General features: G+C 44.1%; 1 protein-coding gene across 4 annotated transcripts in view; it reads right to left on the bottom strand.

Moving 5' to 3' along the window:
• Positions 1–20,201, bottom strand: part of tacc1 (transforming, acidic coiled-coil containing protein 1) — a 58,299-nt gene that overhangs the window by 37,052 nt on the left and 1,046 nt on the right. For 2 of the 4 annotated variants that reach the window (XM_090241578.1, XM_021610236.3), the window contains exon 1: positions 502–859. The exons of the other annotated variants lie outside the window; for them this stretch is intronic. In XM_090241578.1, the coding sequence (XP_090097704.1) occupies positions 502–575 (74 nt within the window). In that variant the 5' untranslated portion in view covers positions 576–859. Of the gene's footprint in view, positions 1–501; positions 860–20,201 lie in introns of those variants that run through there. 4 annotated transcript variants of the gene reach the window in all.

Raw genomic sequence — 20,201 nt, 5'->3', positions numbered from 1 at the left:
AATTGGAATAATAAGACATATAACTTGCAAAAACTAGCAAAGGCCGTATTTTTCCACACCATCAAGCCCAAAAATACAACATGACAAGTGACGATATTGTGCTGTTGTAATAGTTTTGAAATACAAATATAGAAAAGATACATAGTGTGTGTGGAGCAGGGAGCAACTCTATCCCCCTGCTCTGTCTAAATCTACTAGTGGACTATAGTGTCTCCAACACTTAGTTTTGAACAAAAAATATTTATTTAAGCTGGTTCCTTTCTGGTCCACAAACATTCTTACAGGTCACAAGCATACTCGTCAGGCCATAACAAAGTTAACAACCCAAAACACCCAAGTACACAGTAAACTCCCCCTACAAGACGTCACAACCTATGACAAACAAGAGCTCATGAAACATTCACCAAGAATATCATTGACCCAATAGCTCATATAGTAATAATAGTCCACTGCTATTTATGTTACTGTAAGTACAGGTATTACAGAAAACAATTCACTCACATGTTACTTGTCTTCCTCTTGGTTGAGTTTGCTGCCCCGCCCCTCTTCTTCTGTTGGGACTGAGAGCTCCCCATGTTGACAGGGCCAATACCCCTCCAAGGGGACTGGGCCTTTACCTGTCTGTGTGTAAGTCTATAGATGTGCGTTCTTCTTTAAGTGTGCATGCGTGTGTGTGGGTTCAGTGTCATCCCAGGTCAAGTTAGCCAGTGTACTGTTTATGATTCCTAAAACTGTACTGCTTCAGTGAATGACGCTGCATTGTCCGTCTGAAACAGCTCTGGTACAGTTCTACAGCTCTGACAGTTTCTCTCAGCTGGCCCAAGCCTCCTCTCTCCCTCTCTCCCATGGACTTATTGCTGCCTCCCTCTTTTTCCTTCTCTCTTTCTCTCCCTGGCCCCTCCTCCCTCACCTCTAGCACACACATGCCTCCATGCATGCACGCCACACGCACACACACACCAGGGAACAGATCTTGGTAAACATTCGGCTGGGAGTTACTGTATGCTGTAATAAATCCAGGTGGGGACAATAAAGGGAGGAGGCTGGAAGGTACAGCAGGTAAAGAAGGTCAAGTTTCTTTGCCATAAAGAGATGTCATGTGAACATAATACGAGGTTGCGTGGGGTTGCGTCCTAAATGGCAGCCTTTTCCCTACAGTGTACTACTACTATAGTGTACTATCCATTGGGCTCTGTTCAAAAGTAGTACACTATATAGGGAATACGGTGCTATTTGGGAATCGGACCAGATAGCAGGCACACAACAACCCATGAGAGCATACAGGACTCTGCTTGATGTGACAACATGGTGATAGATACTTCTGGTTCAACCTGTCCCCATGCAGATTAGGAAGGAGGGATGGTACCATGTTTTGACAAAAATGTGAACAGCAGTCATTCCATACATTACAGTTACAAGGAAGCGATTGTCTGACCAGACAGCAGTATTTTGACCTCACATTGGATTATATGCCTTCCCGTCTACTTGAACATTTCAGTACTTTTTGCACAGATATGTGCTGTTTTGCATGATGAAAAGTCACCATTAGCGTACTGTAAGAAGAAAGATGCAACTCATTGTGACAAGGAGGAGATACATATAACACAACATGAATGGGAATTTCCCTTACAGTTATGAATCCACACTGGATCAATACCATGAATAAAAGCAAGAGCTTATACCATTTTGTCAAAGATCTTTAAAACAACTTTGTTTCAGGATTCAAGCTCCCACAAGCCAGCAAGAACAGGTTCTGCTGCTTGCACTGACTAATTATTTTAGTTGCTGAACTAATTTACCACAGCATAATGCTTCATTGCAGATTAACAGTTTATCTGGCAGAGTTGGGCTATCAAATCCTGTTGAACATAATCAGTTTAGAAGGTGAATGAATCCAATTCATTCATGAAGAGCCAATACGGGAACAATGGGCAGTGTTAAATTCAATTAATTAATGAATTCATCACTCAGAATCTAGCCTAGCCTACTGCTCAACAAACTGCCACAATGCTGCCCCTTGACCTGTGCATAATAACAGAGGTCAAAGTCATATGTACCAGACACCTCTCTATCACACATACACCAGGTCATCATGTGACTCATCTGGAAGAGTCATGTAGTAAACAAATATTATAGATACTGTATTGACTAAGCAGCGTTCGGCAATAGATGGCTCCTAGGCCAAAACCGTCCCGTATATGTTTTTCTTTATTTATTGGGTGGAGGTTTAGACTGTAAAATAACCAGGAAATAAGTATTCCTACCAATAAAAAGAGACAAATTTGATTGTGTTTCAATGTAATCAAGGTATGAAATTATTGTTATTTTCAAATACAATCTCTTTTTGGGTTTACTTGTGGTCAATTTGCAGTGTACAAATGATAATTATGTTCCATCCCCCCCAACCATTCGCTCGGACATACTACATACTGCGGAGGTACATCCCTAGCCATGTCTACAGTACAGACTAACACTACAGAGATACATCCCTAGCCATGTCTACTGTACGGACTAACACTACAGAGATACATCCCTAGCCATGTCTACTGTACGGACTAACACTACAGAGATACATCCCTAGCCATGTCTACTGTACAGACTAACACTACAGAGGTACATCCCTAGCCATGTCTACAGTACGGACTAACACTACAGAGGTACATCCCTAGCCATGTCTACAGTACAGACTAACACTACAGAGGTACATCCCTAGCCATGTCTACTGTACGGACTAACACTACAGAGATACATCCCTAGCCATGTCTACTGTACGGACTAACACTACAGAGGTACATCCCTAGCCATGTCTACAGTACGGACTAACACTACAGAGGTACATCCCTAGCCATGTCTACAGTACAGACTAACACTACAGAGATACATCCCTAGCCATGTCTACTGTACGGACTAACACTACAGAGATACATCCCTAGCCATGTCTACTGTACGGACTAACACTACAGAGATACATCCCTAGCCATGTCTACTGTACAGACTAACACTACAGAGGTACATCCCTAGCCATGTCTACAGTACGGACTAACACTACAGAGGTACATCCCTAGCCATGTCTACAGTACAGACTAACACTACAGAGGTACATCCCTAGCCATGTCTACTGTACAGACTAACACTACAGAGATACATCCCTAGCCATGTCTACTGTACGGACTAACACTACAGAGATACATCCTTAGCCATGTCTACTGTACGGACTAACACTACAGAGGTACATCCCTAGCCATGTCTACTGTACAGACTAACACTACAGAGATACATCCCTAGCCATGTCTACTGTACGGACTAACACTACAGAGATACATCCTTAGCCATGTCTACTGTACGGACTAACACTACAGAGATACATCCCTAGCCATGTCTACTGTACGGACTAACACTACAGAGATAAATCCCTAGCCATGTCTACTGTACGGACTAACACTACAGAGATACATCCTTAGCCATGTCTACAGTACAGACTAACACTACAGAGATACTTCCCTAGCCATGTCTACTGTACAGACTAACACTACAGAGATACATCCCTAGCCATGTCTACTGTACAGACTAACACTACAGAGGTACATCCCTAGCCATGTCTACTATATGGACTAACACTACAGAGGTACATCCCTAGCCATGTCTACTGTACAGACTAACACTACAGAGATACATCCCTAGCCATGTCTACTGTACAGACTAACACTACAGAGATACATCCCTAGCCATGTCTACAGTACAGACTAACACTACAGAGGTACATCCCTAGCCATGTCTACAGTACAGACTAACACTACAGAGGTACATCCCTAGCCATGTCTACAGTACAGACTAACACTACAGAGGTACATCCCTAGCCATGTCTACAGTACGGACTAACACTACAGAGATACATCCCTAGCCATGTCTACAGTACAGACTAACACTACAGAGGTACATCCCTAGCCATGTCTACTGTACGGACTAACACTACAGAGATACATCCCTAGCCATGTCTACTGTACGGACTAACACTACAGAGATACATCCCTAGCCATGTCTACTGTACGGACTAACACTACAGAGGTACATCCCTAGCCATGTCTACTGTACGGACTAACACTACAGAGGTACATCCCTAGCCATGTCTACTGTACAGACTAACACTACAGAAATACATCCCTAGCCATGTCTACAGTACAGACTAACACTACAGAGATACATCCCTAGCCATGTCTACAGTACAGACTAACACTACAGAGATACATCCCTAGCCATGTCTACAGTACAGACTAACACTACAGAGGTACATCCCTAGCCATGTCTACTGTATGGACTAACACTACAGAGATACATCCCTAGCCATGTCTACTGTACGGACTAACACTACAGAGATACATCCCTAGCCATGTCTACTGTACGGACTAACACTACAGAGATACATCCCTAGCCATGTCTACTGTACAGACTAACACTACAGAGATACATCCCTAGCCATGTCTACTGTACAGACTAACACTACAGAGATACATCCCTAGCCATGTCTACAGTACAGACTAACACTACAGAGATACATCCCTAGCCATGTCTACAGTACAGACTAACACTACAGAGATACATCCCTAGCCATGTCTACAGTACAGACTAACACTACAGAGGTACATCCCTAGCCATGTCTACTGTACGGACTAACACTACAGAGATACATCCCCAGCCATGTCTACTGTACGGACTAACACTACAGAGATACATCCTTAGCCATGTCTACTGTACGGACTAACACTACAGAGATACATCCCTAGCCATGTCTACTGTACGGACTAACACTACAGAGATACATCCCTAGCCATGTCTACTGTACGGACTAACACTACAGAGATATATCCCTAGCCATGTCTACTGTATGGACTAACACTACAGAGATACATCCCTAGCCATGTCTACAGTACGGACTAACACTACAGAGGTACTTCCCTAGCCATGTCTACAGTACAGACTAACACTACAGAGATACATCCCTAGCCATGTCTACTGTACGGACTAACACTACAGAGGTACATCCCTAGCCATGTCTACTGTACGGACTAACACTACAGAGATACATCCCTAGCCATGTCTACTGTACGGACTAACACTACAGAGATACATCCCTAGCCATGTCTACTGTATGGACTAACACTACAGAGATACATCCCTAGCCATGTCTACAGTACAGACTAACACTACAGAGATACATCCCTAGCCATGTCTACAGTACAGACTAACACTACAGAGATACATCCCTAGCCATGTCTACAGTACAGACTAACACTACAGAGGTACATCCCTAGCCATGTCTACTGTACGGACTAACACTACAGAGATACATCCCCAGCCATGTCTACTGTACGGACTAACACTACAGAGATACATCCTTAGCCATGTCTACTGTACGGACTAACACTACAGAGATACATCCCTAGCCATGTCTACTGTACGGACTAACACTACAGAGATACATCCCTAGCCATGTCTACTGTACGGACTAACACTACAGAGATACATCCCTAGCCATGTCTACTGTATGGACTAACACTACAGAGATACATCCCTAGCCATGTCTACAGTACGGACTAACACTACAGAGGTACTTCCCTAGCCATGTCTACAGTACAGACTAACACTACAGAGATACATCCCTAGCCATGTCTACTGTACGGACTAACACTACAGAGGTACATCCCTAGCCATGTCTACTGTACGGACTAACACTACAGAGATACATCCCTAGCCATGTCTACTGTACGGACTAACACTACAGAGATACATCCCTAGCCATGTCTACTGTATGGACTAACACTACAGAGATACATCCCTAGCCATGTCTACAGTACGGACTAACACTACAGAGGTACTTCCCTAGCCATGTCTACAGTACGGACTAACACTACAGAGATACATCCCTAGCCATGTCTACTGTACGGACTAACACTACAGAGATACATCCCTAGCCATGTCTACTGTACGGACTAACACTACAGAGATACATCCCTAGCCATGTCTACTGTTTGGACTAACACTACAGAGATACATCCCTAGCCATGTCTACAGTACGGACTAACACTACAGAGATACATCCCTAGCCATGTCTACTGTATGGACTAACACTACAGAGATACATCCCTAGCCATGTCTACAGTACGGACTAACACTACAGAGGTACTTCCCTAGCCATGTCTACAGTACAGACTAACACTACAGAGATACATCCCTAGCCATGTCTACTGTACGGACTAACACTACAGAGATACATCCCTAGCCATGTCTACTGTACAGACTAACACTACAGAGATACATCCCTAGCCATGTCTACTGTACAGACTAACACTACAGAGATACATCCCTAGCCATGTCTACAGTACAGACTAACACTACAGAGATACATCCCTAGCCATGTCTACAGTACAGACTAACACTACAGAGATACATCCCTAGCCATGTCTACAGTACAGACTAACACTACAGAGGTACATCCCTAGCCATGTCTACTGTACGGACTAACACTACAGAGATACATCCCCAGCCATGTCTACTGTACGGACTAACACTACAGAGATACATCCTTAGCCATGTCTACTGTACGGACTAACACTACAGAGATACATCCCTAGCCATGTCTACTGTACGGACTAACACTACAGAGATACATCCCTAGCCATGTCTACTGTACGGACTAACACTACAGAGATACATCCCTAGCCATGTCTACTGTACAGACTAACACTACAGAGATACATCCCTAGCCATGTCTACAGTACAGACTAACACTACAGAGGTACATCCCTAGCCATGTCTACTGTACGGACTAACACTACAGAGATACATCCCCAGCCATGTCTACTGTACGGACTAACACTACAGAGATACATCCTTAGCCATGTCTACTGTACGGACTAACACTACAGAGATACATCCCTAGCCATGTCTACTGTACGGACTAACACTACAGAGATACATCCCTAGCCATGTCTACTGTACGGACTAACACTACAGAGATACATCCCTAGCCATGTCTACTGTATGGACTAACACTACAGAGATACATCCCTAGCCATGTCTACAGTACGGACTAACACTACAGAGGTACTTCCCTAGCCATGTCTACAGTACAGACTAACACTACAGAGATACATCCCTAGCCATGTCTACTGTACGGACTAACACTACAGAGGTACATCCCTAGCCATGTCTACTGTACGGACTAACACTACAGAGATACATCCCTAGCCATGTCTACTGTACGGACTAACACTACAGAGATACATCCCTAGCCATGTCTACTGTATGGACTAACACTACAGAGATACATCCCTAGCCATGTCTACAGTACGGACTAACACTACAGAGGTACTTCCCTAGCCATGTCTACAGTACGGACTAACACTACAGAGATACATCCCTAGCCATGTCTACTGTACGGACTAACACTACAGAGATACATCCCTAGCCATGTCTACTGTACGGACTAACACTACAGAGATACATCCCTAGCCATGTCTACTGTTTGGACTAACACTACAGAGATACATCCCTAGCCATGTCTACAGTACGGACTAACACTACAGAGATACATCCCTAGCCATGTCTACTGTATGGACTAACACTACAGAGATACATCCCTAGCCATGTCTACAGTACGGACTAACACTACAGAGGTACTTCCCTAGCCATGTCTACAGTACAGACTAACACTACAGAGATACATCCCTAGCCATGTCTACTGTACGGACTAACACTACAGAGATACATCCCTAGCCATGTCTACTGTACAGACTAACACTACAGAGATACATCCCTAGCCATGTCTACTGTACAGACTAACACTACAGAGATACATCCCTAGCCATGTCTACAGTACAGACTAACACTACAGAGATACATCCCTAGCCATGTCTACAGTACAGACTAACACTACAGAGATACATCCCTAGCCATGTCTACAGTACAGACTAACACTACAGAGGTACATCCCTAGCCATGTCTACTGTACGGACTAACACTACAGAGATACATCCCCAGCCATGTCTACTGTACGGACTAACACTACAGAGATACATCCTTAGCCATGTCTACTGTACGGACTAACACTACAGAGATACATCCCTAGCCATGTCTACTGTACGGACTAACACTACAGAGATACATCCCTAGCCATGTCTACTGTACGGACTAACACTACAGAGATACATCCCTAGCCATGTCTACTGTATGGACTAACACTACAGAGATACATCCCTAGCCATGTCTACAGTACGGACTAACACTACAGAGGTACTTTCCTAGCCATGTCTACAGTACAGACTAACACTACAGAGATACATCCCTAGCCATGTCTACTGTACGGACTAACACTACAGAGGTACATCCCTAGCCATGTCTACTGTACGGACTAACACTACAGAGATACATCCCTAGCCATGTCTACTGTACGGACTAACACTACAGAGATACATCCCTAGCCATGTCTACTGTATGGACTAACACTACAGAGATACATCCCTAGCCATGTCTACAGTACGGACTAACACTACAGAGGTACTTCCCTAGCCATGTCTACAGTACGGACTAACACTACAGAGATACATCCCTAGCCATGTCTACTGTACGGACTAACACTACAGAGATACATCCCTAGCCATGTCTACTGTACGGACTAACACTACAGAGATACATCCCTAGCCATGTCTACTGTTTGGACTAACACTACAGAGATACATCCCTAGCCATGTCTACAGTACGGACTAACACTACAGAGGTACTTCCCTAGCCATGTCTACAGTACGGACTAACACTACAGAGATACATCCCTAGCCATGTCTACTGTACGGACTAACACTACAGAGGTACATCCCTAGCCATGTCTACTGTACGGACTAACACTACAGAGATACATCCCTAGCCATGTCTACAGTACGGACTAACACTACAGAGGTACATCCCTAGCCATGTCTACTGTACGGACTAACACTACAGAGATACATCCCCAGCCATGTCTACTGTACGGACTAACACTACAGAGATACATCCTTAGCCATGTCTACTGTACGGACTAACACTACAGAGATACATCCCTAGCCATGTCTACTGTACGGACTAACACTACAGAGATACATCCCTAGCCATGTCTACTGTACGGACTAACACTACAGAGATACATCCCTAGCCATGTCTACTGTATGGACTAACACTACAGAGATACATCCCTAGCCATGTCTACAGTACGGACTAACACTACAGAGGTACTTCCCTAGCCATGTCTACAGTACAGACTAACACTACAGAGATACATCCCTAGCCATGTCTACTGTACGGACTAACACTACAGAGGTACATCCCTAGCCATGTCTACTGTACGGACTAACACTACAGAGATACATCCCTAGCCATGTCTACTGTACGGACTAACACTACAGAGATACATCCCTAGCCATGTCTACTGTATGGACTAACACTACAGAGATACATCCCTAGCCATGTCTACAGTACGGACTAACACTACAGAGGTACTTCCCTAGCCATGTCTACAGTACGGACTAACACTACAGAGATACATCCCTAGCCATGTCTACTGTACGGACTAACACTACAGAGATACATCCCTAGCCATGTCTACTGTACGGACTAACACTACAGAGATACATCCCTAGCCATGTCTACTGTTTGGACTAACACTACAGAGATACATCCCTAGCCATGTCTACAGTACGGACTAACACTACAGAGATACATCCCTAGCCATGTCTACTGTATGGACTAACACTACAGAGATACATCCCTAGCCATGTCTACAGTACGGACTAACACTACAGAGGTACTTCCCTAGCCATGTCTACAGTACAGACTAACACTACAGAGATACATCCCTAGCCATGTCTACTGTACGGACTAACACTACAGAGGTACATCCCTAGCCATGTCTACTGTACGGACTAACACTACAGAGATACATCCCTAGCCATGTCTACTGTACGGACTAACACTACAGAGATACATCCCTAGCCATGTCTACTGTATGGACTAACACTACAGAGATACATCCCTAGCCATGTCTACAGTACGGACTAACACTACAGAGGTACTTCCCTAGCCATGTCTACAGTACGGACTAACACTACAGAGATACATCCCTAGCCATGTCTACTGTACGGACTAACACTACAGAGATACATCCCTAGCCATGTCTACTGTACGGACTAACACTACAGAGATACATCCCTAGCCATGTCTACTGTTTGGACTAACACTACAGAGATACATCCCTAGCCATGTCTACAGTACGGACTAACACTACAGAGGTACTTCCCTAGCCATGTCTACAGTACGGACTAACACTACAGAGATACATCCCTAGCCATGTCTACTGTACGGACTAACACTACAGAGGTACATCCCTAGCCATGTCTACTGTACGGACTAACACTACAGAGATACATCCCTAGCCATGTCTACAGTACGGACTAACACTACAGAGGTACATCCCTAGCCATGTCTACTGTACGGACTAACACTACAGAGATACATCCCCAGCCATGTCTACTGTACGGACTAACACTACAGAGATACATCCTTAGCCATGTCTACTGTACGGACTAACACTACAGAGATACATCCCTAGCCATGTCTACTGTACGGACTAACACTACAGAGATACATCCCTAGCCATGTCTACTGTACGGACTAACACTACAGAGATACATCCCTAGCCATGTCTACTGTATGGACTAACACTACAGAGATACATCCCTAGCCATGTCTACAGTACGGACTAACACTACAGAGGTACTTCCCTAGCCATGTCTACAGTACAGACTAACACTACAGAGATACATCCCTAGCCATGTCTACTGTACGGACTAACACTACAGAGGTACATCCCTAGCCATGTCTACTGTACGGACTAACACTACAGAGATACATCCCTAGCCATGTCTACTGTACGGACTAACACTACAGAGATACATCCCTAGCCATGTCTACTGTATGGACTAACACTACAGAGATACATCCCTAGCCATGTCTACAGTACGGACTAACACTACAGAGGTACTTCCCTAGCCATGTCTACAGTACGGACTAACACTACAGAGATACATCCCTAGCCATGTCTACTGTACGGACTAACACTACAGAGATACATCCCTAGCCATGTCTACTGTACGGACTAACACTACAGAGATACATCCCTAGCCATGTCTACTGTTTGGACTAACACTACAGAGATACATCCCTAGCCATGTCTACAGTACGGACTAACACTACAGAGATACATCCCTAGCCATGTCTACTGTATGGACTAACACTACAGAGATACATCCCTAGCCATGTCTACAGTACGGACTAACACTACAGAGGTACATCCCTAGCCATGTCTACTGTATGGACTAACACTACAGAGATACATCCCTAGCCATGTCTACAGTACGGACTAACACTACAGAGGTACATCCCTAGCCATGTCTACTGTACGGACTAACACTACAGAGATACATCCCCAGCCATGTCTACTGTACGGACTAACACTACAGAGATACATCCTTAGCCATGTCTACTGTACGGACTAACACTACAGAGATACATCCCTAGCCATGTCTACTGTACGGACTAACACTACAGAGATACATCCCTAGCCATGTCTACTGTACGGACTAACACTACAGAGATACATCCCTAGCCATGTCTACTGTATGGACTAACACTACAGAGATACATCCCTAGCCATGTCTACAGTACGGACTAACACTACAGAGGTACTTCCCTAGCCATGTCTACAGTACAGACTAACACTACAGAGATACATCCCTAGCCATGTCTACTGTACGGACTAACACTACAGAGGTACATCCCTAGCCATGTCTACTGTACGGACTAACACTACAGAGATACATCCCTAGCCATGTCTACTGTACGGACTAACACTACAGAGATACATCCCTAGCCATGTCTACTGTATGGACTAACACTACAGAGATACATCCCTAGCCATGTCTACAGTACGGACTAACACTACAGAGGTACTTCCCTAGCCATGTCTACAGTACGGACTAACACTACAGAGATACATCCCTAGCCATGTCTACTGTACGGACTAACACTACAGAGATACATCCCTAGCCATGTCTACTGTACGGACTAACACTACAGAGATACATCCCTAGCCATGTCTACTGTTTGGACTAACACTACAGAGATACATCCCTAGCCATGTCTACAGTACGGACTAACACTACAGAGATACATCCCTAGCCATGTCTACTGTATGGACTAACACTACAGAGATACATCCCTAGCCATGTCTACAGTACGGACTAACACTACAGAGGTACTTCCCTAGCCATGTCTACAGTACAGACTAACACTACAGAGATACATCCCTAGCCATGTCTACTGTACGGACTAACACTACAGAGATACATCCCTAGCCATGTCTACTGTACAGACTAACACTACAGAGATACATCCCTAGCCATGTCTACTGTACAGACTAACACTACAGAGATACATCCCTAGCCATGTCTACAGTACAGACTAACACTACAGAGATACATCCCTAGCCATGTCTACAGTACAGACTAACACTACAGAGATACATCCCTAGCCATGTCTACAGTACAGACTAACACTACAGAGGTACATCCCTAGCCATGTCTACTGTACGGACTAACACTACAGAGATACATCCCCAGCCATGTCTACTGTACGGACTAACACTACAGAGATACATCCTTAGCCATGTCTACTGTACGGACTAACACTACAGAGATACATCCCTAGCCATGTCTACTGTACGGACTAACACTACAGAGATACATCCCTAGCCATGTCTACTGTACGGACTAACACTACAGAGATACATCCCTAGCCATGTCTACTGTATGGACTAACACTACAGAGATACATCCCTAGCCATGTCTACAGTACGGACTAACACTACAGAGGTACTTCCCTAGCCATGTCTACAGTACAGACTAACACTACAGAGATACATCCCTAGCCATGTCTACTGTACGGACTAACACTACAGAGGTACATCCCTAGCCATGTCTACTGTACGGACTAACACTACAGAGATACATCCCTAGCCATGTCTACTGTACGGACTAACACTACAGAGATACATCCCTAGCCATGTCTACTGTATGGACTAACACTACAGAGATACATCCCTAGCCATGTCTACAGTACGGACTAACACTACAGAGGTACTTCCCTAGCCATGTCTACAGTACGGACTAACACTACAGAGATACATCCCTAGCCATGTCTACTGTACGGACTAACACTACAGAGATACATCCCTAGCCATGTCTACTGTACGGACTAACACTACAGAGATACATCCCTAGCCATGTCTACTGTTTGGACTAACACTACAGAGATACATCCCTAGCCATGTCTACAGTACGGACTAACACTACAGAGGTACTTCCCTAGCCATGTCTACAGTACGGACTAACACTACAGAGATACATCCCTAGCCATGTCTACTGTACGGACTAACACTACAGAGGTACATCCCTAGCCATGTCTACTGTACGGACTAACACTACAGAGATACATCCCTAGCCATGTCTACAGTACGGACTAACACTACAGAGGTACTTCCCTAGCCATGTCTACAGTACAGACTAACACTACAGAGATACATCCCTAGCCATGTCTACTGTACGGACTAACACTACAGAGGTACATCCCTAGCCATGTCTACTGTACGGACTAACACTACAGAGATACATCCCTAGCCATGTCTACTGTACGGACTAACACTACAGAGATACATCCCTAGCCATGTCTACTGTATGGACTAACACTACAGAGATACATCCCTAGCCATGTCTACAGTACGGACTAACACTACAGAGGTACTTCCCTAGCCATGTCTACAGTACGGACTAACACTACAGAGATACATCCCTAGCCATGTCTACTGTACGGACTAACACTACAGAGATACATCCCTAGCCATGTCTACTGTACGGACTAACACTACAGAGATACATCCCTAGCCATGTCTACTGTTTGGACTAACACTACAGAGATACATCCCTAGCCATGTCTACAGTACGGACTAACACTACAGAGGTACTTCCCTAGCCATGTCTACAGTACGGACTAACACTACAGAGATACATCCCTAGCCATGTCTACTGTACGGACTAACACTACAGAGGTACATCCCTAGCCATGTCTACTGTACGGACTAACACTACAGAGATACATCCCTAGCCATGTCTACTGTACGGACTAACACTACAGAGATACATCCCTAGCAATGTCTACTGTATGGACTAACACTACAGAGATACATCCCTAGCCATGTCTACAGTACGGACTAACACTACAGAGGTACTTCCCTAGCCATGTCTACAGTACGGACTAACACTACAGAGGTACATCCCTAGCCATGTCTACTGTATGGACTAACACTACAGAGATACATCCCTAGCCATGTCTACTGTACGGACTAACACTACAGAGATACATCCCTAGCCATGTCTACTGTACGGACTAACACTACAGAGATACATCCCTAGCCATGTCTACTGTACAGACTAACACTACAGAGATACATCCCTAGCCATGTCTACTGTACAGACTAACACTACAGAGATACATCCCTAGCCATGTCTACAGTACAGACTAACACTACAGAGATACATCCCTAGCCATGTCTACAGTACAGACTAACACTACAGAGATACATCCCTAGCCATGTCTACAGTACAGACTAACACTACAGAGGTACATCCCTAGCCATGTCTACTGTACGGACTAACACTACAGAGATACATCCCCAGCCATGTCTACTGTACGGACTAACACTACAGAGATACATCCTTAGCCATGTCTACTGTACGGACTAACACTACAGAGATACATCCCTAGCCATGTCTACTGTACGGACTAACACTACAGAGATACATCCCTAGCCATGTCTACTGTACGGACTAACACTACAGAGATACATCCCTAGCCATGTCTACTGTATGGACTAACACTACAGAGATACATCCCTAGCCATGTCTACAGTACGGACTAACACTACAGAGGTACTTCCCTAGCCATGTCTACAGTACAGACTAACACTACAGAGATACATCCCTAGCCATGTCTACTGTACGGACTAACACTACAGAGGTACATCCCTAGCCATGTCTACTGTACGGACTAACACTACAGAGATACATCCCTAGCCATGTCTACTGTACGGACTAACACTACAGAGATACATCCCTAGCCATGTCTACTGTATGGACTAACACTACAGAGATACATCCCTAGCCATGTCTACTGTACGGACTAACACTACAGAGGTACTTCCCTAGCCATGTCTACAGTACGGACTAACACTACAGAGATACATCCCTAGCCATGTCTACTGTACGGACTAACACTACAGAGATACATCCCTAGCCATGTCTACTGTACGGACTAACACTACAGAGATACATCCCTAGCCATGTCTACTGTTTGGACTAACACTACAGAGATACATCCCTAGCCATGTCTACAGTACGGACTAACACTACAGAGGTACTTCCCTAGCCATGTCTACAGTACGGACTAACACTACAGAGATACATCCCTAGCCATGTCTACTGTACGGACTAACACTACAGAGGTACATCCCTAGCCATGTCTACTGTACGGACTAACACTACAGAGATACATCCCTAGCCATGTCTACAGTACGGACTAACACTACAGAGGTACTTCCCTAGCCATGTCTACAGTACAGACTAACACTACAGAGATACATCCCTAGCCATGTCTACTGTACGGACTAACACTACAGAGGTACATCCCTAGCCATGTCTACTGTACGGACTAACACTACAGAGATACATCCCTAGCCATGTCTACTGTACGGACTAACACTACAGAGATACATCCCTAGCCATGTCTACTGTATGGACTAACACTACAGAGATACATCCCTAGCCATGTCTACAGTACGGACTAACACTACAGAGGTACTTCCCTAGCCATGTCTACAGTACGGACTAACACTACAGAGATACATCCCTAGCCATGTCTACTGTACGGACTAACACTACAGAGATACATCCCTAGCCATGTCTACTGTACGGACTAACACTACAGAGATACATCCCTAGCCATGTCTACTGTTTGGACTAACACTACAGAGATACATCCCTAGCCATGTCTACAGTACGGACTAACACTACAGAGGTACTTCCCTAGCCATGTCTACAGTACGGACTAACACTACAGAGATACATCCCTAGCCATGTCTACTGTACGGACTAACACTACAGAGGTACATCCCTAGCCATGTCTACTGTACGGACTAACACTACAGAGATACATCCCTAGCCATGTCTACTGTACGGACTAACACTACAGAGATACATCCCTAGCAATGTCTACTGTATGGACTAACACTACAGAGATACATCCCTAGCCATGTCTACAGTACGGACTAACACTACAGAGGTACTTCCCTAGCCATGTCTACAGTACGGACTAACACTACAGAGATACATCCCTAGCCATGTCTACTGTACGGACTAACACTACAGAGGTACTTCCCTAGCCATGTCTACAGTACGGACTAACACTACAGAGATACATCCCTAGCCATGTCTACAGTACAGACTAACACTACAGAGATACATCCCTAGCCATGTCTACTGTACGGACTAACACTACAGAGGTACATCCCTAGCCATGTCTACTGTACGGACTAACACTACAGAGATACTTCCCTAGCCATGTCTACAGTACGGACTAACACTACAGAGGTACATCCCTAGCCATGTCTACTGTACAGACTGTACAATAGTCATTTACAACATTAACCATGTCTAATCTGTATTTCTGATCACTTTGATGCTATTTTAATGGGCAAAAAAGTATTTTCTTTCAAAAACAAGGACACTTTAAGTGACACCAAACTTTTGAATGGTAGTGTACATTACCTAACCAAGTCTACTGATAACAGACAAGAAGAAAATAGAAAAAATGCTTCTTTATTGAACAATAATAGCATCATGGTAGGAGTCCTATCTGTCTGTGCTGTTCGTATTCACAATACTGATCGCAAAGATAGCCTTTTAGCCGATGCCTTGGCATTGTCACATCGTCACCTTTCAAAGAGGATCATTCTTCCTTGATCATTTTCACTTCATGCTCAGTTACATGTTTTGAGAACATCAAATAAGACACGGCTTGAAATTAATTTGCTTAAACTTTGTACCCGTCCATACTTTTGAGAACCGATTAAGCACATTTTTATTTTGCTGTAATCAGTTATAAACAGTGGCATGAAACAGGTTGAAAACAAAGACTAGGTACGCACAGCCTGACATCTACTGGTAGACTGAGAGAAATTTCATTGCTGGTAGTCTACAGGCTTAGTCCCTGAGAGGCACTCAATAGTTCCCACTCTAGGCATGACATGATTTCCCAAAGATCTTGGACAGGGCTTTCCATCATAATTACAAAACTTTATATCATTTATAGTGTACTTGCTTTTTGGCTTTTTAAATGTTAATAGTTGAGTCCCCTACTCATGCAGTAGGCCTCATTGCCATGATGGGACTAAGGATTACCACTGAGATAGATAAATGTGACCATGTTAAAGTGATCAAAATGTTTCAATGTGTTATGAAGTTACTAGGCAACCTCACACACAGACCAGACACATCTGGTGTAGGCCTTCAGTATATCCTAGCCAGCAGCAGTGACAGTGCAGTCTTACTCAGCGTTGGGTTTCCATTGAAATCCAGGGGACCATGAGAAATATGGGGATGAGAAACAGCAGTGTTGAGTCAACATCTCCCCTTCACTTCCTACTCAACAAATGATAACTCATCCTCCCCAGTGCACCCAAACTGCTAGGGGAAACACTTAAAGACAACAAACTCCAAGAGTCCCTTCCACAACCACAAGTCTATAAATGGCAGGGTAATGGAGTGTCTGAGAATCTCTCCATATAACTATTTTCTAATACTGCCTGCTGACATATTCCAATGGTTATTTTCTAATACTGATCACATTTCCCATTGTTTTCTCCCTAGTGTTACTCAGAACAGTATAGGCCTCATAAGCTCAATATAAATGGATTGAACTCAATTGATTTCAATTCAGAACGTTTGTGCTAGCAGCCATGGATGTCTTCAACTCACAGGAAAACTGGGAGAAAACTGGGGGAACTTGCATTCCAGTGCCCCAAATGGGAATATTCTGGGAATGTATTTATATTCCCAGAAACTGCAACTTGCTTCCACTCCAAATGTTAAAAAGCAGACTGGAGGAAAGGATCCAAGATCCCGCCCTCTGCCCTTCTTCTCCAATGAGCTTTGAGAGGAATTTAGAAAATAAGGATGGAGGAAGAAAATATTTGACGGCTAGTAACATTTTCAGACCCAACCATATGTTGGCTGCTCCCACCCCTTTCACTTCCACTTCCTGTTCATTTGAGCCTCAGCATCAGCCTGGGGTGTGCCGGAGAATGATTTCATCTTCCTTACTGCTCCAAGGGCCTCGGGAATGTCAAAAACGCAACAGTACATGATACAATGTGCCTGCCTGCAAGCTTGAGGGAACCAGTAAGCCAAAATGGAGAGTTTATAATTAAGCAATAAGGCTCAAGAAGGTGTGGGATATGGCCAATATACCACGGCTACGAGCTGTTCTTAAACACGACGCGGAGTGCCGGGATACAGCCCTTAGTCATGGTATATTGGCCATATACCACAAACCCCCAGGGTTTTATTGCTATTATAAACTGGTTACCAACGTAATTAGAGCAATAAAAATAAATGTTTTGTCATACCCATGTTATACTGTCTGATATACCACGGCTGTCAGCCAATCAACATTCGGGGCTCGAACCACCCAGTTTATAAGAGTTCTCCACTCATATCAATTCCCTCATAATGTAACTTAAAGAAAACACATGTAAGGTAATGAACTTTCCAGCACGCAGGCTGTCAGTATTTGACCCTCTGTCTGAGCTGTTCTCTTTCTGGGGTTAACGCTGTGTTTGTGTGCTGTGAAATGGGAGTTCCACTGGGCATAGACATCAATTCAATGATGTCTATTCTATATTGGTTCAACATAATTTAATTGAAATGACATGGAAACAACATTGATTCAATCACTGTGTGCCCAGTGGGGTGTGTGCGTGCGTGCTTGGTGAGCATGTGTGTGTGTGCTTGGGTGAGGGTATGTGTGTGTGCGTGTATATTCGTGGATGTGGATGTATAGGTCCGGTATTTTAAGCCACGATTGGCACCCTGGTCACTTCAGACAGACTTTACATTGCCTTATGTATAGTGCTGTGTGTGTGCTGTTGAACCTTGCCTTATGTTGGCTACTGGAACTTAGGTCTTTGGTCAACATGTTGAAATTCTGTGAAAATAATTTCCTCTTGTTGGACAACAACCACAATCAATCGATTGATCAATCAATGTCTGAATCACATTCTGAGAAAGGCAAATGCACTGTTGTGTGTGTGTGCGTGCCTGTGTGTGCGTGTGTGTAAACTCAATGGTGAGGTTTAAAACCCCTCTACATACTTTACATAGTCTGCAATTGTCACTCTATCCTCCAGTCCTCTCACTAGACCTCCTACTTCAGAGAACCTCAAGTTACCTCAAGTTACCTCACCTTACATGACATCACCTTTCAGTCAGATGGCTTTTCTTTACTAGCAGGTTTACTAGATGCTGTGTAGCCTGCCTGTGTTAGCCTAGAATTCAATCAAACCCACACAGCAGAAGCCCAAGCTGTTGTACTCAAACATGAACTAACAGTGTTATGTAAATAATGGGCAGCCCCCACAAAAACCAGGTTCAGACATTTTTATTTTACAACTTTCCAATTTTCATCCAAATAAGGGAAGGCCTTTTGGTTAATCAGTGCATGGATAAAGTATCCCGTGGTTTAATACGTCTTAAACATGAACACATCACAAAGATGAGGTAGAAAAGCCAAGCCGTAAACAACAGGCTTAGAGGCATGAACATGTATAAACTAGTAGTGCTCACACAAGATCAAAGACACTGGCTGTGGCTAGTTGTTTCCTAGAGCTTATAAAAAAGTGTAGAACTTTGCCACACTCCCACACTGTAAGAATAAAAGTCATGAGAAAAATGAACGCTTTAATAGTAATCGTCTCTTGCTAGAAACCCCCTGTCCAGACAGATAATGGAGAG

The sequence above is a fragment of the Oncorhynchus mykiss genome, chromosome 7, assembly GCF_057628025.1.
Source record: "Oncorhynchus mykiss isolate SJ-2025 chromosome 7, ASM5762802v1, whole genome shotgun sequence".
Classification (NCBI taxonomy): domain Eukaryota; kingdom Metazoa; phylum Chordata; class Actinopteri; order Salmoniformes; family Salmonidae; genus Oncorhynchus; species Oncorhynchus mykiss.
The sequence above is the reverse complement of the archived record's forward strand: the minus strand, read 5'-3'. Positions and strand labels throughout refer to the sequence as shown.